This window comes from Chionomys nivalis, chromosome 1 (genome assembly GCF_950005125.1).
Source record: "Chionomys nivalis chromosome 1, mChiNiv1.1, whole genome shotgun sequence".
In the NCBI taxonomy this organism is placed as follows: domain Eukaryota; kingdom Metazoa; phylum Chordata; class Mammalia; order Rodentia; family Cricetidae; genus Chionomys; species Chionomys nivalis.
In genome coordinates this window covers 110,912,844-110,934,114 of record NC_080086.1, presented here as the reverse complement: position 1 = coordinate 110,934,114, position 21,271 = coordinate 110,912,844, and the positions used below count along the sequence as shown (strand labels likewise).

Genomic DNA, 21,271 nt, shown 5'->3' with positions numbered 1-21,271 from the left:
TCTGCTGACCGAATGCTGGCTTTAAAAGTGTGCACCACCACGCCCGGCCTAGGACGTGTTTTTAAATGTGGAACACTCTAGTTTGAACCAGGTTTATTCCAGAAACGGGGCTGTAAGTTGCAATTTGCACTTTAAGATCCACTGGGCTGGTAAATGCAGCTGGATGTGCTAACTCAGTTCTAAGGAGTTGGGCTCGGTATTATTTACCAATCAGCGATACGGTTACTCCCCTGAGCTAACCAATGAGGGGCACGGATAGTGGACGGTGGCGCCCTTGCCGCCATATTTGAGTTCCGGGTAGCCGAAGGGAGGAGAGTTGTTCCTGGGCTTCCGTCCTGGTTGCCGGCTCCTTAGGTGGGGAACACCTGGATGCATCCGAAGCAGGACATGGTGAGTGTGCCCGGGCTCCTGGAGTGGCGGGCGGCGGGGTTGTGACACTGCTGCGGCTTTGCACGGTTTCCCTGGCGCTGTGCAGCCGAGTCTGGCACTGTGCAGCCCAGAGTGGCAGTGGCGCCCTCGTCCCCAGGGCGCTTGGATGGTGGATAGCAGGCACCGGCAGTCGTGAGTGTGGCGTCCAGTCCAGGTCTGTCCCTTCCCTGCTGCATTCCTGGTCCGCAGTGCTCCCGTGATGAGGCTGCGCCGCGAACCTGCGCCTCCGCAGACGCTGCAGCTCTGGCGGGTCGGTGACGCCGAGTGCAGACTCTGCGGCGAGGGCACGTGGGTGTTGCGCGCTGTTTTGCACTTTTTCGTTTCCTTGTTCCCTGCTTTAGTTTTACACTGTGGTCACCCGTTTTTTTTCTCCTTAAACCTTTTCTTTTTAGGTGCTAGCGATCTCAGGTCTCACTCTAGACGAAGGCTTTACCGTAGGCTTGTACCTCCACCCCTCGTCCTGGGTTTGTTTTGTACGAATAAAGCTGGATTTATGTAGCAGTGACTGACTCTGTGTAGACAAAAATCCCCCAACTTGGAGAAAGGAGAGAAATTTAAAGTTACTCCAAATTTTAATTTATTTGTACTGATCATTCCGAGGCAGAATGTGAGATTTTGGAAATCCTTTCCAGCCTTGGTAGCTATGAAAAAAGCCCAGGGAGTAAGGGATTATGTAATTTTTTTTTCAGGGTTTTACTGTTTAGCACTGGCTGGCCCACAACTAGCTATGTAGACCAAGCTAGCCTGGAACTGAAATCCTCCACAGTCCTGGGATTATAGGTGATTCTCCCCCGACCGTGCATAATTTTATTTCTGTTGTATAGCTAGCCCTAGGCTATTTCTCCAAAGGTACTGTGAGTGGGAGGAGTTTCTTCAATCCCAATGGAGGCAGAGACAGGCCTGTCTCAGAGCCACACAGTGAGACCCTGTTTCGTGTAACCTAGACAAATAAACAACAACAAAAACCAAACCAAACTCCACCGGGATTATAGTCCTTGGGGAAAATATTAGTATCTTCAGTTCCTTCCTGTTATCTTCAAGTGGTTTAGTCTTTGTAGACAGTGTAATTTCTTTGTTGTTATTTTTTAAATTAAAAACTTTTAATGTATGCATATAAATATTTATGTCTGTGTGAGTGTTTGCTGCCTGTGTGTGGGTACCTGCTGAGGCCAGAAGACGGTGTGCATCTCCTGGAACTGGTGTTACAAGCAGTTGTCAGTAGCTTTTGTGGATGCTGGGAACTGAACTTGGGTCCTCTGGAAGGACAATATGTACTCATAACTGCTAAGCGATTTCTCCAACTCTGGACAGTGTGATTTCTGACAGTTGAAAATCTGGGTTTGTCAGTCAGAAAGAAAGACATGTTTGTTTTCTACCTGCTACAGAAAACATTTTGAAAGTCGATTTTAATGTTCAGAGCATTTTTGTTTTTCTAGTTAAGTTCTGATGTAGCCTACTATTCTGGAACTTCTGTTCTTCATGCCTCCACTTCCCAAGTGCTGGGACTACAGGAATGAAGCAACAAGCCAGGCGTAATGCAACACTCGGAATCCAGGGTTTTGTACCAACTGAGCCACATCCTCAGCCTTCAATTTTAAAAGTTGGCTTTTTTTTCCTTCTCAGATTCTGACAGGGAAATCATAAAATATAAGCAGACAGGAGGTAGGTGTGGGTGTGAATTGGTGTGCTACTCTCAGGACTACTAAAAGCCAAGCCAGTCACTATCATTAACTGGCCCCTTTACTTGAGTTGGTATATTGGTTTGAATGGTATAATATTTCCACACAGCCTCATGTGTTTGCTTACTTAATTTTGCAGTAGATGCAGCTGTTTGATAGAATAGACCCTTTAGGAAGCAGATCGAGTAGGGAAGACAAGAGTAGCCAGGCCTTGAAGTTTTATAGCCTGGTCTGGCTTCCTGACTGCAGATGTAGTGAGATACACCCCATGCTGGTGCTATCACGCTTTTCCCTCGATGAAGCCTCTATCTCTTCAACTGTGAGCTAGAGAGGGTGAGGGCTCCCAATGCGGAGTCAACACGGTCTGTAACATCACTTGAGGCAGGACCAAATCCCACCCCCTACATCCAGGTTGAGCAATCTATTTCTCCATAGAGAATGTACTCCAAAAAATAGTTCCTGCAAAAGGGATAAATACTGGTTCCTCTGCCAGTGGCCTCACTACCCAAGCCACACAACGGTGTCACCCACATTTAGAGGGCCTCGTTCTGTCCTATGCAGGTACCCAGCTGTCAATTCAGGCCCAGTGAGCCTCCACTAGCCCGGGTCAGTTGTATGTGGGTTCTCCATCATGGTCTTGAACCCTTTGCTTATTTAATCGCTCGTCCCTCTTTACAACTGGGCTCCAGGAACTTGGCCCAGTGCTTAGCTGTGGATCTCTGCATCTGCTTCCATCAGTTGCTAGATAAAGGTTCTGTGATGACAGTTAAGTAGTCATCAGTCTGATTACAGTTAAGGCACCCTCTCCACAGTTGCTTAGATTCTTAGTTGGGGTCATACTGTGGACTCCTGGGAATTTCCCTAGTGCCAGGTTTCTCGCTAACCCCATAATGGCTTTCTCTATCAAGCTATCTTTTTCCTTGCTCACCCTCTCTGAACTTCCCCCAACTCAACTTTCCCAATCCCTCATATTCTCTTCCCCACTCCCATCCTAACCTCTCCCCACCATGCTTCCAATTTACTCAGGAGATCTTGTCTATTTCCCCTTTCCAGGGATATCCATGTATGCTCTCTTAGGGTTCTTGTTTCCTGGCTTCTCTGGGGTTGTCATCTGTAGGCTGGTTATCCTTTGCTTTATGTGTAATATCCACTTAGAATGAGCACATACTGTGTTTGTCTTTCTGGGTCTAAGTTACTTCACTCAGGATTGTTTTTTCCTAGTTTCACCCATTTGCCTGCAAATTTCAAGATGTCATTGTTTTTTTGCCACTGAGTAATACTCCATTTTATAAATGTACCACATTTTCTTTATCCATTCTTTGGTTGAGGGGCATCTAGTTTGTTTCCAGGTTCTGACTTTTACAAATAATGCTGCCATGAACATAGTTGAGCCACTGTCCTTGTGGTAGGAGTGTGCATCCTTTGGGTACATGCCTGAGAGTGGTATTGCTGGATCTTGAGGTAGATTGATTCTCAATTGTCTGAGAAACCACCATACTGATTTCCAAAGCTGCTATACAAGTTAGCACTCCTACCAACAGTGTACAAGTCTTCTCCTTACTCCCTAGCATAAGCTGTCAACAGTGTTTTTGACCTTAGCCATGATGACAGGTGTAAGATGGTATCTCAGAGTTGTTTTGATTTGTGTTTCCTTGATGGCTAAGGGTATTAAACAGTTCCTTCAGTGCCTTTTGGCACTGTTGAGAATTCTGTTTAGGTCTATACTCTTTTTTAATTGAATTATTTGGGGTTTTTTTGATGTCTAATTTCTTGAGTTCTTTGTACATTTTGGAGATCAGCCCTCTGTCAGATTTGGGGTTTGTGAAGATACTTTCCCATTTTGTAGACTCCCATTTTGTTTTGTTGACTGTGTCCTTCACCTTACAGAAGCTTCTCAGTTTCAGGAGGTCTCCTTTAATAATTGTTGGTCTCAGTGTCTGTGCTACTGGTGGTATATTTAGAAAGTGGACTTCTGTGCATTCAAGACTACTTCCCACTTACTCTTCTGATGGAGGTGGTTCTTGTATTTTATCTGTTGCTTTCATTGGTTAAGTAATAAAGAAAACTGCCTTAGCCCATTTGATAGGCCAAACCTTAGGTGGGTGGAGTAAACAGACAGAATGCTGGGAGAAAGAAGCTGAGTCGGGAGTCGCCATGATTCTCCCACTCCAGATAGACGCAGGTTAAGATCTTCCCTGGTAAGCCAGCTCATGGTGCTACACAGAATATTAGAAATGGGTTAGATCAATATGTAAGAGCTAGCCAATAAGAGACTGGAACTAATGGGCCAGGTAGTGATTAAAAGAATGCAGTTTCCGTGTAATTATTTGGGGGCATAAGCTAGCCATGCGGGCGGCCGGGTGCCGGGGACGCAGCCCCGCCGCTCATATTACAACAGAGTGGCACCCAACGTGCTAATGAACTCCACGTAAAACCTGAGAGGGCTTAAAAGGGACACACAGAGAGAATTTAAGACAGCTTTTTGCTGTTTGTGGGTTGCGTGCGGCAAAGAAATTGTCCTGACTCAGCAACAGGAAAAAACTGGCTGTTTTAAAATTGCCTGCTTTCTGGGCTGTGCCGCCACTGCGATCTCTGTCTGGCTCCTGCGGGAGACAGAGTCTTTGAATGGATCTTTTGGAGTAAAGTGCTATGGCTTGCTTGATGGCAATGTGGACTGCTGTGTGCCTGGAACTGTGTGTGGCTCAGGGGCACCAAATGGCTCTGAGGCAGGAGGGCTCAGCTCTGCCATGCTGAACTGTGCTGGTCTCAGGCAGAAACTACCATAATTACTATAATAACAGCGCAGTTAAGGTTTCGACTGGGCAGGACACACACAGGCGATACCATATTATCTGTACATGGTGCAACTTAAGTTTTTAAGAAGTGCTTAACATTTTAAGAAATGCTCCTGGATAGTAAAAAAATTACAGATTCACAATAGAACTGATTCAGACACTGTTGGATGAATGTACGTAGGCTTGAGAGAGAGAAAAAAATATATATAAAGAATAAAGTTAATGTCTTAAAAAAAGGGTAAAGTCTTTAAAGAGACAGAGTACAGATAGTTATAGATTAAAAGAAATAAAGAAAAATAAGCCACGTAAAAATGGAAAATTCACAGAGTCTGGATTCTTTGTATTATTGTGTTTTCTTTAAAATTTTTGACTGTGAAGGCGCTAAGTACAGAGAGACATTTCATTATATGGGCTGCCAAGCTAAACAAGAATGGATATAAGGGTATTATGATTTCAGAATATGGGTCTAAGGATATGATGCTTTGGAGAGGGTCTTCTTTTGTTTTCACAGAGGATGTGACCCTGTGGATTTCTTCTATCCCAATATGGTATGATAGACCACGCCCTCCTGAAAGGTTACTGTGAACACCCTCAAAAAATTACTTCATTCAACTGCCGACTGAGATGACCCTGACACACAGGCTACACCATGAAAGATCTGAATACAGCGCCCCCATTCAGCAGGAAGCAGTTTGGAGAGAACAAAAACTGCGCCCATATTCCCAAATATTGTTTATGAATATTCTTTTACATTTAAAGGGGGATATGATATAGATATGAATAATTTGCATTGGTGTGGATTTGAAGGTCAATTTTGTTATATGTATATGCATATTTCTAATCTTGATTAAGGTATTGTGATTGTATAGTTCATTAAAAAATGTAATGTATATAGGTTGTTAATGGATAATCATCGATAATTGTCAAGCTTTTAGTCATGTTAGTTAGATTTTCTAGATGTGCATAGATATATTTCAGCTAGATAGGCATTCTTCATATCTTTCAAAGACTGCAGAATATGGCATTTAAATGTTTTAATAACTTAGGGCTTTTCATGACAATGAGACACGTCTGCTCCTGGCAGCACCAATCTACTTCAAGAGGAAGATGGGCATTGAAGAGGCTCCTTATGGAGTTTGATAGCCATTTGGGCATGAAACTGCTCATGCCTGGACTGTTGCATAAACTGGACACAAAGAACTCGCAGAAAAAGGACTGCTGAACTTGCCTAAAGGTGAGATGGTCTTTCGGGGTTCCTGACTCATGAAAGAGTCTGCGAGACATTCTGCAGGACACAGCAGAAAGTGACTGAACTGTCTTTGGAATTTTCCTGCTTCATGGAAATGTCTGCTGGATACTATGGGCCTGAAGGCTGAAGATGGATGCCCCAATGGTACAGAGGAACTTTGAGTGACTGTCCAGGCAGTGAAATGTCTCTGTCATTTCTAGAGTTTTGGATCTCTTGTTTGCTTAGGTAATATTATATCCTTCTGGAGTCTTTGATGGAGTTGAAGAATGTATAGATAGTTATAGTTTTCCTTAGTTATGATAAAATAGATATAAATATTATAACTGTAATTCTTGCCTGATAACTGTTTTGCTATATGTAATCTTACTATGTTAAAGTGAAAGCCTTTCTTTTTTGTTTAAACAGAAAAAGGGGAAATGATGGAGGTGGTTCTTGTATTTTATCTGTTGCTTTCATTGGTTAACTAATAAAGAAAACTGCCTTAGCCCATTTGATAGGCCAAACCTTAGGTGGGTGGAGTAAACAGAAGAGAATGCTGGGAGAAAGAAGCTGAGTCAGGAGTCGCCATGATTCTCCCACTCCAGATAGACGCAGGTTAAGATCTTCCCTGGTAAGCCAGCTCATGGTGCTACACAGAATATTAGAAATGGGTTAGATCAATATGTAAGAGCTAGCCAATAAGAGACTGGAACTAATGGGCCAGGCAGTGATTAAAAGAATACAGTTTCCGTGTAATTATTTCGGGGCATAAAGCTAGCCATGCGGGCGGTCGGGTGCCTGGGACGCAGCCCCGCCGCTCTTATTACAACACTCTTCTCTGAGGTTCAGTGTGGTTGGATTTACGTTGAGATCTTTGATCCATCTAGACTTGAGTTTTGTGCATGGGGATAGATATGAATCTATTTGCATTCTTCTACATGGCACCATCCAGTTATGCAGCACCATTTGTTGAAGATGCTTTCCTTTTTCCATTCTATAATTTTAGCTTCTTTGTCAAAAATCAGGTGTTCATTAATTAATTTAATTAATTGATTGATTAATATCAGGTGCTTTAATTCGATTCCATTGGTCTACTTATCTATTTTTATGTCAGTGCCAAGCTGTTTTCATTAAGTAGCTCTCTATATAATAGAGCTTGATGTCAGGGATGGTGATGCCTCTATAAGTTCCTTTATTGTACAGGATTGTTTTGGCTATCTTGTTTTTTTTTTTTTTTTTCCCCATATGAAGTTGAGTATTGTTCTTTAGAGGTCTGTAAAGAATTGTGCTGGCAAGATGGCTCAGTGGTTAAGAGCACTGACTGCTCTTCCAGAGGTCCTGAGTTCAATTCCCAGCAACCATATGATAGCTCACAGCCATCTGTAATGAGATCTGGTGCCCCCTTCTGGTGTGCAGGTGTACATGGAAGAAATGTTGTATATATAATAAATAAATAAATATTTTTTAAAAAAAGAAGAAGAATTGTGCTGGGATTTTGATGGGGATTGTATTGAATCTGTAGATTACTTTGGTAGGATTGCCATTTTCACTATGTTGATCCTACCTATCCAAGAGACTGGGAGATCTTTTCATTTATGATATCTTCAGTTTTTTTTTTCTTCAAAGACTTAAATTTCTTGTCGTACAGGTCTTTCACTTGTTTGCTTAGAATTGCCCTGTAGAAACGAGGGGACCACTTGTTCGTCCCGGCCGCCTAGCTAGCTTAGCCCTGAAGTAACCACACAGAAACTGTATTAATTAAATCATTGCTTGGTCCATTAGCTCTAGCCTCTTATTGGCTAACTCTCACATCTTGATTTAACCCATTTCTATTAATCTGTATATTGCCATGTGGCAGTGGCTTACTGGCAAAGACTGAGCATGTCTGACTCTGGCGGCGGCTCCATAGCATCTTTCTGACTCCTCCCTTCTTTCTCCCAGTATTCGGTTCTGTCTTCCCTGCCTACCTAAGTTCTGCCCTATCTACAGGCCCAAAGCAGTTTATTAACCAGTGAAAGCAACACAAGAAGGACCTCCTACACAAAAGAGGGGTGTAGGGGAGGGGGAGTGCTGTGGGACAGTGGTCTGTACCCTGTTAATTGTATTTTAATAAATGCTGAGTGGCCAGTAACCAGGCAGAAAATATAGGTGGGACAACCAAGCAGGAAGTAGAGGCAGGGTGATGAGAATAGGAAAATTCTGGGAGAGGAAAGCTTTTTCTGCAGTCATGACCCAATCACAGATGAAGCAAGATGTGACTGCCTCACTGAATAAGGTACCAAGCCATGTGGCTAACACAGACAAGAATAATGGGCTAACATAAGTTGTAAGAGTTAATAAGAAGTCTGAGCTACTAGGCCAGTCAGTTTATAACTAATGTACTCCTCTGTGTGATTTCTATAGGACTTAATGACTGTGGGAACTGGGCAGGACAGAAACCTCAGACAACATTACCCTAAGATATTTTATGTTGTTCATGACTATTGTGAAGCATAATGTTTCTCTGGTTTCTTTCTTAGCCTGTTTATCGTCTGTATATAGGAGGGCTACTTTTTTTTTTTTTTTTTTTTTTTTGAGTAGATCTTGTATTAGTAAAGGTGTTCATCAGTTGTAGGAGTTCTCTGGTAGATTTTTGGGGGTCACTTATGTATACTATCATATCATCTGCAAATAGTGAAAGTTTGACTTCTTTCTTTACAATTTGTATCACCTTGATCTCCGATTGTTGTTTTATTACTCTAGCTAGAACTTTGAGTACTATTGAATAGATATGGAGAGAATGGACAGCCTTCTCTTGTTTTGGGTTTTACTGGAATCACTTTGATTCCACTAAATCACTTTGATTCTTTCCATTTAGTTTTATGTTGGCTAATGGCTTGCTGTATATTGCCTTTAATACAATTAAGTATGTTCTTTGTATCCATGATTTCTCTAATACTTTTATCATGGAGGGGTATTGTATTTTGTCGAAGGCTTTTTCAGCATCTAATGAGATCATCATGTTTTTTTTTTAAACATTTATTTATTATGTATACAATATTCTGTCTGTGTGTATGTCTGTAGGCCAGAAGAGGGCACCAGACCTCATTACAGATGGTTGTGAGCCACCATGTGGTTGCTGGGAATTGAACTCAGGACCTTTGGAAGAGCAGGCAATGCTCTTAACCTCTGAGCCATCTCTCCAGCCCCCATCATGTTTTTTTTCTTTGAGTTTGTTTATATGATGGATTACGTTGATAAAGTTTTGTATGTTGAACCATCCCTGCATCTCTGGGATTCAATTTTATGGACCTATTTGACCATGGTGGATAATTTTTTTGATGTGTTCTTGGATTCAGTTTGCCAGTATTTTTTTTTTAATTTATTTATTATGTATACAACATTCTGCCTCCATGTGTGCCCGCATGCCAGGGGAGGGCACCGGATCTCATTATGGATGGTTGTGAGCCACCATGTGGTTGCTGGGAATCGAACTCAGGACCTCTGAAAGAGCAGCCAGTCTCTTAACCACTGAGCCATCTCTCCAGCCCCAGTTTGCCAGTATTTTATTGAATGTTTTTGCATCAATGTTCATGAGGGAGATTGGTCTGTACTTCTTTCTTAGTTGTACATTTGTGTGGTTTGGGTATCAGGGTAACTGTAGCCCCATAAAAAGTGTTTGGCAATGTTCCTTCTGTTTCTGTTATGTGGAACAATTTGAGGAGTATTGGTATTAGCTCTTCTTTGAAATTACAGTAGAATTCTGTGCTGAAACTATCTGGCCCTGGGCTTTTTTTGGTTGGGAGATTTTTGATGACTATTTCTATTTCCTTAGGTGTTATAGGTCTATTTAAATTGTTTATCTGGTCTTTAATTTTATCTGGATTTAATTTTGGCATATGCTACCTATCCAGAATATTGTTCATTTCCTTTAATTTTTTTCAACTTTATGGAGTATAGATTTTTGAAGTATGACCTGATGGTTCTCTGGATATCCTCAGTGTCTGTTGTTAGTCCCTTTTTTCATTTCTGATTTTGTTAATTTGGATATTCGCTGCCTTTTGATTAGTTTGGATAAAGGTTTGTCTATCTTGTTGATTTTTCTCAAAGAACCAACTCTTTGTCTCATTGATTCTTTGTAATGTTTCTTTGTTTCTATTTTATTGATTTCAGTCCTCAATTTGATTATTTCCTGCTGTCTAGTCCTTCTGGGTGAATTTGCTTCTTTTTGTTCTAGAGCTTTCATGTGTGCTGTTAAGTTGCTAGTGTGAGATTTCTTTATACATTCTTTATGTAAGCATTTAGTGCTATAAACTTTCCTCTTAGCACTGCTTTCATAGTGTTTCATAGATTTGGGTATGTTGCGCATTCATTTTCATTGAATTCTAGGAAGTCTTTAATTTCTATATTTCTTCCTTGACTCGGGGGTGATTCATTTGAGCATTGTTCAATTTCCATGAGTTTGTGGGCTTCCTGAAATTAGTTGTTGAATTCTAACTTTAAGCCATGGTGATCTGATAAGGTGCAGGGTGGTTTTCCAATTTTTTAATTTCTTTTGAGATTTGCTTTGTTACTAAGTATGTGGTTAATTTTAGAGAAGGTCCCATGAGGTGCTGAGACGAAGGTATATTCTTTTGTGCTTGGGTGAAATGTTCTATAGATGTCTGTTAAATCCATTTGAGTCATAACATCTGTTCTCCTTTATTTCGCTCTTAAGTTTCTGTCTGGCAGACCGGTCCAGTGGTAAGAGTGGGGATTTGAAGTCTCCCACTATTAGTGTGTGGAGTTTGATGTGTGACTTAAACTTTAGTAATGTTTCTATTACAAATGTGGGTGCCCTTGTATTTGGAGCATAGATGTTCAGAATTGAGACTTAATCTTGGTGGATTTTTTTTCTGTGATGATGAATATGAAATGACCTTATCTCTTTTAATTAATTATAGTTTGAAATCTATTTTGTTAGATATTAGGATCAGGACGCGAGGTAGTTTCTTAGGTCCATTTTTGGTTTTTCCAGATAGGGTTTCTCTGTAGCTTTGGAGCCTGTCTTGGAACTAGCTCTTGTAGACCAGGCTGGCCTCGAACTCACAAAAATTTACCTGCCTCCACCTCCCAAGTGCTAGGATTAAAGGTTTGTGCCACCACTGTCTAACTTTGTTTGGAAAATCTTTTCCTAACCCTTTACTCTTGAGATAATGCTTGTCTTTGAAGTCGAGGTTTGTTTTTTGTATGCAATAGAAGGATGGATCCTGTTTTTATATCCGTTCTGTTAGCCTTTGTCTTTTTATAGGCAAGTTGAGATCATTGATATTAAGAGATATTAATGGCCGTGATTGTTAGTTTTTGTTATTGTTGACAGTATTGTGTGTGTTTCTCTTTTTTTTTTTTCTATTTGTGATTTGCTGGTTCTACTTCATTTGCATTGGGATGTTGAGGCTTTGCTGGTGTAGAACCACTAGTTTTTGGTGATGCCATATTGTTCTTTGTGTTGTTGAATATATTCTTTTTTTGGGGGGGGGTTGAGACAGAGTTTCTCTGTGGCTTTGGATCCTGTCCTGGAACTAGCTCTTGTAGACCAGGCTGGTCTCGAACTCACAGAGATCCGCCTGCCTCTGCCTCCCAAGTGCTGGGATTAAAGGCGTGCGCCACCACCGCCCGGCTTTGTTGAATATATTCTTATACTATCATCTACCCATATCTTCCTCTAGTTTGTGCAGATGGGGCCTGTGGGTTATGTGGTCGCTCTTTCTCCAGAGGCAGGCATAGCTGTGCCTCTCATGGTCGCTGATACTGTGGCTCCCTCAGGTGCAGGTGGGGCCAAGGCTCTGGTGGTTCCAGATTCAGTGGAGGTATGGCTGGGGGTTGGAGAGGCTGCTTCCAGGTCTCTGGAGTTTGGTGGATGGGGGATGGAATGTGCCTGTGGGGGCCTGGAGAGCGGGGGCCTCCAGTTAGGAGCCCACTCACTTCTCCAGGTGCGGTCAGAGCCAAGCCACTTCTTGGATTCTAACAAGTGAAGTCGACTTTTCTGTCCAGAGCTTCTTGGTCTCCCTGAGGATTTTAGGTCTTTAACCCTTCCATGTGGGTTCTGGGAATTCCTTTGGAAGAGTAGAAAGTGCTCTTAATCACTGAGCGAGCGATCTCTCAAGCCCAGATCTTTATATTATTATTATTATTATTGTTATTATTCTTTAAATATTTATTTTATTTTATTATGTGTTTATGTGTGTTTGTCTTCATGTGTGGGTGGGTGCCTAAGAGTCAGAACTGGAACTGGAGTGATAGTTGACTATGAGGTGCTTGGCATGTGTACTGGGAACTGAACTAGGTCTTCTGTAGTAGCAGTACACACTCAGTTCCTAATTTTAAAAAGTTTATTTTTAATGTGTATGAGTGTTTTGCCTGTGTGTATGTATGCATGTCACTTGTGTTTCTGGTGCCCTCAGAAGCCAGAGGTGGTGTTGGGTCTTCAGAAACTGGACATCCAGATGGTTGTTAGTTACCATGTGGGTACTGGGAGCTGAAGCCAGACCTTTGCAAGCCAGTGCTTTTCACTGATGACCCACCTCTCCAGGTCTTGGATCTAGTTTATGTTTAAGGTCATTACTGAGATGTTTACTAATTCCTGGATTTTTTATTGGTTGATTTTCTGTTTGGTTGGATTATTGGTTGTTCTTTCTCTATTGACCTTAAAGATTTTTTTTTTTTTTACCCCCTGAGATAAGGTTTCTCTGTAGCTTTGGAGCCTGTCCTGGAACTAGCTCTTAATCTTCTTCCCCCCTCCCCCAGTGTATGTAGCTCTGGCTACCCTGGAACTCACTATGTAGACCAGGCTAGCCTCATACTCACAGAGAGTATGCAGGCAGGCAGGCAGGCATACTTTTAATCCCAAACACTGGATTAAAAGTACGTATCACTATGCTTGATTTAAATTTTTTTTAAAAAATAAAACTTTAATATCAATACAGTCTTTCAAATAAATAAAAACATCACACACCAAAATTACCATACCCAAAGTCATGCACCTCAATGAATTTATTTATATATGGTTAGGATTGGCATTTGGATAGAAGCTGTGGAACTTTACGTTAAATTTTATACTTTCAGTATTGGGCATATTTTATACACTTATTTACCACCAAACCCTGCAGTCCATGACAGATTAGAAAAACACTTAGCTTTATGTCTTCATTCCTAACAATTCCCTGCATTCAGTCCCCATACATTTAGCTTTTCTTCTGTTTTCTGTGTTGTACTGTACCCACATGGACATTTGTTTATGCAGATGCATATATTATTGACTTCTTCAGCATATCCTCCCAGTGTGTACTTTCCTGAACTATCATTTTATTCTTACAGCTCATAATATTACTTCATTTTTCCTGTGTTCTGAAGTTCTTTTCTCATATCTGTTTGGTGTTTTAAGTGCCCTTTGTGTTTGAATGTCTGTCTTGATTGAGAATTTTTCTGCTATAATTTCATTGAATAGATTTAACTTCGCCTTTAATTTTTAATCTCATCTCTTCCCCCATCTCATGGATTTTAGGTTAAGAGTTAAACCATCTCCTCAGCTTTCCATTTTCCCCCCAAATTTAGGTTTGAAGTTGAGAAAGAGGAACAGAGAAGGCTTCTGTGACACCCTCTACCCCATGTCACTTCGCACCCCCCCTCCCCCCAAAAAAAAAACCATAACAGTCTAGACAGAAAGCCATTTATTTATAAGGGGCTGAGGTGATGTTACACACCTTCAATTGCAGCACCCAGGAGGCAGAGGCAGGCAGATCTCTGTGACTTCAAGACCAGCCCGGTCTACAAAAGCAAGTTCCGGGACAGTCAGAGCTATTAAACAGAGAAACCCTGTCTCAAAAAAAAAAAGAACAGTACAAAAATTGTGATAAAGATGCTGAAGTGTAGTTCTCTAGAACTGATTGCTTCTGGTGGGCGTGCGAGTGGGGAAGGATTCCGTTTTCTTTAAGAGGCTGGCCACAGGGAGTTTGACCGTACTCCAGTGAGTATTTGGGCAATATAAATTGAACTTTTCTTTTTCTTTTAAAAACTTTCTTCCACTTTTTATTTTGGGGAGAAGGGTTCCAAGGATTGTGGGGCAGCCCTGGAAGCAGCAGAAAGTGAAGGTGCTTGGTGTTCATGATGTGAAATTTCCAAATAATCAATAAAAATATTATGAAAAAATTAGGTTTTGATTCATAATCCTGTCTCAGGGATCATGGTTGTTGTGGTGATGCTAATTTTTTGGTTTGTCTATTGATATTTGATTATATTTTGATGATTGCAAGCTCCACATAGTCTTTATTCTGCTTATCCAAGTGTATTTTATAAGCTGCTATATTCTATTTAATTGATTTTAAATTTTATATTCTTTTTCACAAAAATGTTAATTTCCTGAAACTTGAAAGGAGTAAAAGAGAAAGGATGAAATTCCAAGTAAATAGAACCACAAAGTGGATGGCCCTAGCAATTCAATTACCCCAAAAAAGATGTAAAGAAACAAAAGTATTGAAGATAAGATTTTGGTTTTTAATGCTATAAAAGTAGAAAAGCTGGTTACTCATTAAAAGAATAGTGGACTTTACCCGTACTTTCACTCATGCAATAATTAACTCAGTGTGCATCATCTGACCTCTGAAAAGACGAGCAAACACAGCAGACGGAGGTGCAGGGTGGTTGTCAGAACAGGACTCAGAAGCGTGGAGTCACTAATTGGATTTCATCAAATGGAAAAAACTTCTGCCTGGCAATGGAAATGAATGAAGGGACAACTTGTAGAATGGGAAGTATTCTACTAGGTGGCATCTGAGAGGGAGTAATACCTGGAGTATATAAAGAACTCAGCAGAGGAAGCATAAAGTTGAAATCTATATAAACAGGCAAATTAAATAATCATACTTTTGAAGTTCAAGTGACCAGCAAAGGCATGACATGACAGTCTATTTAAGATCTTTAATCATTGTGCAAATCTTAGAACTACATTGAGAATCAGCAAGTGCTGGGATTAAAGGTGTGTGCCACCACTGCCTGGCCTCTATGGCTAACTAATGGCTTAGCTCAGCACTCTGATCTTCAGGCAAGCTTGATTGTTTAGACTACAAAAAAAATATCATTACAAAATATCAATGAATAAGCTGATAAATTTTGATCAGTATGTTTATTAAATTGTTTATGTTAGTGTGTGATTTTATGTGTATGTCTGTGTACACATGCACACATGTAAACTCTATGGTAAATTGTATTGTACTAGGGACTGGGGAGATGACCTGATGGCTATGAGAGCTAACCATTCTTCTAGAAGACCATTTGATTTCCAGCATATGTGCCCCATAGCTCATAAATTCTAGCTTCGGGGGAGGGGTGTGTGTCCTAATGCCATCTGCGGTTGCATGGCATACTAACCTGTAAACACACACACATAAATACATCTTAAAAGAAATGGATCTTGTCATTTTCAGTAAAATGTTTTGAACTCTAGCCACCATCATTATAATTAAGCAAGAGTGAAGAAGGCTAAGTAGTATATATTGTATTCTGCACGTAAAAAACACACCTAAAAGTAGAGTGGGAAAAGTAAAAGGTTAGAAGGTAGGAATGAAAGGGAGCTGCCAAATACACAGTGACTTTTGAGGAATAAAGCATGAAGTAAACTAGTCGTGTGACTATGTATCACCTGTACTTTTCCACTGTTCTTCCTGTAAATGTATGTGGATTATTGTAGGAGCCAGTGACCTTTGAGGATGTGGCTGTGAACTTCACTCTAGGAGAGTGGACTATGTTGGATTCTAATCAAAAGAAGCTCTACAGAGATGTGATGAAGGAAACCTTTATGAACCTGCTCTCCATAGGTAAAAACAAAACCACTCAGATTCCTTTACTTTGATCATCACAGTTGTTTCTTGTTCATCTGTGTAGTTACATGATTTTAAGAAGTGAAAGAACAATGATGTTCAGTGTCACGTGCTTGGTCATATTATAGCAGAAAAGTGTTACTTGAATAAATCTTTGCATAATTTTTTTGGATGTACTTTTAGGGAAAACAGAAGAAGAAGGTATTGAAGAGGAGTACCAGAAGTACAAGGGAAACCTGAGGTAACTTACCATTACAGAAAGATGTGCATCAAATATCTGGTGGTGATAGAAAATCTTGAGCACTTAGAATATTGAAAGATGCATAGAGTTATATGACATTTTCCTGTGATTTGTTATACAACTTTTCTTTATGCACAGAATTTCAGAATATCGATTAAATTATACTTAGGCTTTAATATAAGGGGTGTGTGAAGTAAAGTGAATTTTGGGTTTTAAATTGAGACCCATTTTTATTAAATCATGTGAACAATTATTTCAAATGCCATAATAAAAACCATTTTGCCTTATGAATGTTCAACTGCTAACTGGCTTAGTGTCATATACGGTTAATGTTTGTATAATATCTGAAAGATTACAGAACCTTATTTGATTGTATTGCCATCCTCAGGACCTCTAGTTAAATGTTTAACCCTTTAATATTCATAATGATTCTCTTTTTTAAAATGTGTATTTATTTGTGTCTGTGTGCCTTGGTGCATGCATGCTTAAAGTGGTACAGTTGTGGAGGTTAGAGGATAACCCTTAGGGATGGGCTCCTTCCCTCTTTGCAAATCTCAGGGTTCAAACTCAGGTCTTCAGACTTGCCAGCAGATGCTTTTATCTACTGAGCCATCTCATCTCCCTGTAGTGGGAGGAGGCCACTTACTGGTTCCCGGCCAACTGGCTAGCTTAGACCCGAAATGATCACACAGAAACCATATCAATTAAATCACTGCTTGGCCCATTAGCTCTAACTTCTTTTGGCTAACTCTTAAATTTCTTAATTTAACCCATTTCTATTAATCTGTGTATCGCCAAGTGGCTGTGGCTTACTGGCTAAAGTTCTGGCATTTGTCTCTGGTGGGACTACATGGCATCTCTCTGACCCTGCCTCCTCTCTCCCAGCATTCACTTTAGTTTTCCCCACCTAGCTCTGTTCTTTTGCCCTATTACAGGCCAAGACAGTTTATTTATTCATTAACCAATAAGAGTAACACATAGACAGAAGGACATCCCACACCACCTCCCCAAAGTTTATACATTCTTAGGAAATTGAGTCAATACTCTTATTTCTTTCTTTGGGAAAGGTTCTTTTTGTGTAGTCCAGTTGGGCCTCGAGCAGGCTTTCCTCCTGCCACAACCTCTTAGTATAATTAAAATTGCTCTTTATTTTTTTCAGAACCCTGGTGGTTGAGAGGCTCAGTAAATATGATCACGGTAGTCAGAATGGAGAAACCCACCGACAGAGCCCAGAGCATGTTGTGAATGAGAAAATGCCTCCTGCAATAACTGGCTGTGAAAGAGACTTCAGTGCTCATTTTCCCTCAGACACACATGCCAAAGGTCAAACTGTAGAGAAACCATACCAGTATCAGGAGCATATGGAGAAGGCTTTTAAATTTAAGAAATGTTGGAAGGATTTCACTTATTCTGAGTTACTTCGGATGCATAAAAGTCCTCCTATGAGACAGAAACCTTATGAAAGCAAACAATCTAATGAATCCTGTAGGAGTTTCACTTCTGATCACGATTATGAAGGAAATTGCACCGAAGAGAAATCATATGTTTGTAAACAGTGTGGGAAAGCATGGAGTGATTCCTGTAGCCTTCTCTGGCATGAAAAAAGTCATATTCAAGAGAAACGTCACACGTGTAAGCAATGTGGAAAAGCATTTAGTCGTCCCTCACAACTTCACAAACATGAAAGAATCCACACTGGTGAGAAACCTTATGTTTGTACACATTGTGGAAAAGCATTCATTGATCGTAGAACCTGTTACAATCATGAAAGAACTCACACTGGAGTGAAACCCTATGCTTGTAAACAGTGTGGGAAAGCATTTCTTCGTTCTTGCCAACTTCTCATTCACGAAAGAATTCATACTGGAGAGAGACCTTTTGTGTGTAAACATTGTGGAAAGGCTTTCACCTACTCCAGTGCTTGTTATTATCATGAAAGAATTCACACTGGAGAGAAGCCCTGTGTTTGTAAGCAGTGTGGAAAAGCTTTTAAGTGTTCTGCATACCTTCACATTCATGAAAGATCTCACAGTGGAGAAAAACCCTACGTATGTAAGCATTGTGGAAAAGCCTTTGCCTATGCCACTGGATGTCACAAGCATGAAAGAATCCACACTGGAGAGAAACCATATATGTGTGTGCAGTGTGGGAAACTATTCAGTTTCCCCAGATCCCTACACATACATGAAAGATCTCACAGTGGAGAAAAACCCTACGTGTGTAAGCAGTGTGGGAAATCTTTCACTCAGGGAACTTCTTTGAGAAGACATGAACGAATTCACACTGGAGAAAAACCTTATGTATGTAAGCAATGTGGGAAAGCCTTCATCCAACGTGATGATTGTTATAGTCACGAACGAACTCACACTGGAGAGAAACCATACATGTGTGTTCAATGTGGGAAAACATTCACTTTTTCTAAATCCCTTCTAATACATGAAAAAAATCACACTGGAGAAAAACCGTATATATGTAAGCAGTGTGGGAAAGCATTTACCTGTTCCACGTACCTCCTCAGACATGAAAGAACTCACAGTGAAAAACTTAGTGGATAATATTTCTACTAATGTAAAGCATGGGACTGTCTGACATGAACTTTTATTTTGATGTATGAAAAAAGAAAGTGGAGAGATACTAGACTATAAGAGCTGCAGAAGTATAATTTTGGTCCTTGTAGACAGGTTTCTGTGAGATGAGACCCTGTACACCAGGCATGCTGGTCTGTGCCTTTCATTTGAGCAATGAGAAAGTAGAGGCTAGACAATTACAGTATTAAATGAAGCCTGTGCTATTTACTGGATTTGAACACAGCTTGAGAGGCCTAAGAACCAATTACAACTAAATTAAATTGTAAATATAAGAAAGTTGTGTTTTTACCAATAAGATAAAATTTATGAAAAATTTCTCATGGTTGAGTTTTATGAAAGTAATGTGAAGATATCGAAGATTAATTTGTGTTGAATATTTCTTAAACCATATGAAAGAGATACAGTAAGTTCTGAGTGCTTTTTTTAAAAACTTGATAATTTACATAAGTATGTTCTGTTTTGCCAAACTTATGTCAGTGTGTCTCATAACAGAGAACATATGTATACCAAAGCAGTTTATCAAAACCTATTAAAATGTCTAACTCATGATATTGCCTGTGTCTTTATATAATTTTTGTATAGTTTTTTTTTTCTTATTACATGGAATTAGTAATAAACATTTGGAAAATGTAAGCCACAATAAATTTCTCATGTGAAAAGTTGACTGTCTTAGCTCACCCATGTGTCAGTAAACATCTGTTGTGCTTAGACTTCCCTAAGCCCAGCCCAGTGTGTAGTTTAGTGCTGTTTGGGACAAATTACTCAGTGCCCTAACCTGGGATCTATTTTATTTATCAATTGAACAAACATTCTGAACCTGAATGAACAAAGTATTATTTTTTAATGTATGGGCATATTGCCTGCACCATGTTTGTGCAGTGCCAGTGAAGTTCTGAAGAACATGCTGGAACTGAAGTTGCTGATGGTTGTGAGCTGTCATGGGTGTAGGGAATCCTTACCCCAGTCCTCTGTAAGAGCAGCCAGGGCTTTTAGCTGCTGAGCCATCTCTCCAGACACAGGCAAAGTGATTTTAAATATATTGCTGCATTTAAGGAGGAAGTGCCAGAAGTTGAATGTCAGGGACCAATATCGGCAAAAATACCACTTGTCAGGATAGGGACATGGGGTTCAGAAAAATGAGTAAAGAATATGAAGATGTGAATACAAGTAATAAAACAGAAAACAGAGGACAGTATCAGAAGGGAGTTCCAGTGAATACCGAAATCACCTGTGTTAAACCCCAACACGTAAGGGGGAAGAAGGCAACAAAAGAGTTCTTTAACGCTGAGACATCAAAGCATTCTGTTTTAGGCAGAAGCCACCCTAGACCAAGACCAAGTATCCTGAAGGCAAGTATGCTTGCATATCCTGACCATCTGTCAGGGTGGAGTGGATATATCTGTATGGATCATCTTAGTGTCAAAAGTACCAAGTAACCACATCCTGAGCAGTATGTGTAGCTCTGGTTCTTGTCAACAATTTTTAGCAACCTCCAAACTCTGTGACCATCACATGAGGTAGAAATAGGCTCACATTTTTTGGGCCTCCACAGTTGAAGCTATTAAATGTGCTTGGAATAAAACAAGTTAATCTAATAATATTGTAGGTGTATTATTTTTAATTATTGGTCTATTCTCAAACAAGAAATCTTGATTTTTCATCATTTTACTTTTGTAAATATGTTGGCAAATAACCTATGCCTGGTTTTGCTTGTGGTCCTTGCACTCCATAGAATGCTGAAGCAGAATAGCTTAAGCCCTCTATTGAAGACCAATAAGACACTCTTTGAAAGAGCAACAACAGAAAATGTATAAAGAAACTGTTTGGGGCTGGAGAGATGGCTCAGTGGTTAAGAGCATTGCCTGCTCTTCCAAAGGTCCTGAGTTCAATTCCTAGCAACCACATGGTGGCTCACAACCATCTGTAATGAGGTCTGGCGCCCTCTTCTGGCCTGCAGGCATACAAGCAGACAGAATACTGTATGCATAATAAATATTTTTTAAAAAAACTGTTTGCACTGAGGTGATGTAAGTCTAAGGTTGGTAGTGTATTCATGAGACATACCTATAAATAAATTATATAAACATACTGGTTAGTCCATTATGTTTTATGTCAATTATTTATAATCTCTTGCCTCTTAAATGTCTATTAATGACAAGTATGTTTACGTTTTCTCGGTATAAGGCTTGTAATGGACATAGCCTTCTAGAAATAGAAGAAATAGCATGTAGAACATAGAACTAGCACCATTGTTTCCAATAAAGCTTATGTTTTTTTGGCCAAGATAAAAAACACTGATGACAACTTATGCTGGAGAGGTTGTAGGGTAAAGGGAACACTCCTGCATTGCTGGTGGGAATGCAAGCTGGTACAGCCCCTTTGGATGTCAGTGTGGCGATTTCTCAGAAAATAAGGAAACAACCTTCCTCAAGACCCAATAATACCACTTTTGGGCATATATCCAAAGGATGCTCAGTC

The 21,271-nt window shown here is 40.2% G+C and overlaps 1 protein-coding gene across 1 annotated transcript; it reads left to right on the top strand.

Moving 5' to 3' along the window:
* The first annotated feature begins 293 nt into the window (after positions 1-293).
* LOC130887858 (zinc finger protein 14-like) lies at positions 294-20,894 on the top strand. The gene is made up of 4 exons (XM_057790538.1): positions 294-390; positions 15,835-15,961; positions 16,148-16,205; positions 17,365-20,894. Exons 1-4 carry the CDS (start codon positions 370-372, stop codon positions 18,758-18,760), a joined length of 1,602 nt encoding a protein of 533 aa, XP_057646521.1. The 5' UTR covers positions 294-369; the 3' UTR covers positions 18,761-20,894.
* Positions 20,895-21,271: the final 377 nt, after the last annotated feature.

Excerpts from the sequence above, each read along its gene's own strand:
- LOC130887858 (XM_057790538.1), top strand. The coding sequence starts at position 370 with ATGCATCCGAAGCAGGACATG. Across the intron at positions 391-15,834 it reads TGCATCCGAAGCAGGACATG|GAGCCAGTGACCTTTGAGGA; the intron begins GTGAGTGTGCCC and ends GGATTATTGTAG. Across the intron at positions 16,206-17,364 it reads AAGTACAAGGGAAACCTGAG|AACCCTGGTGGTTGAGAGGC; the intron begins GTAACTTACCAT and ends TATTTTTTTCAG.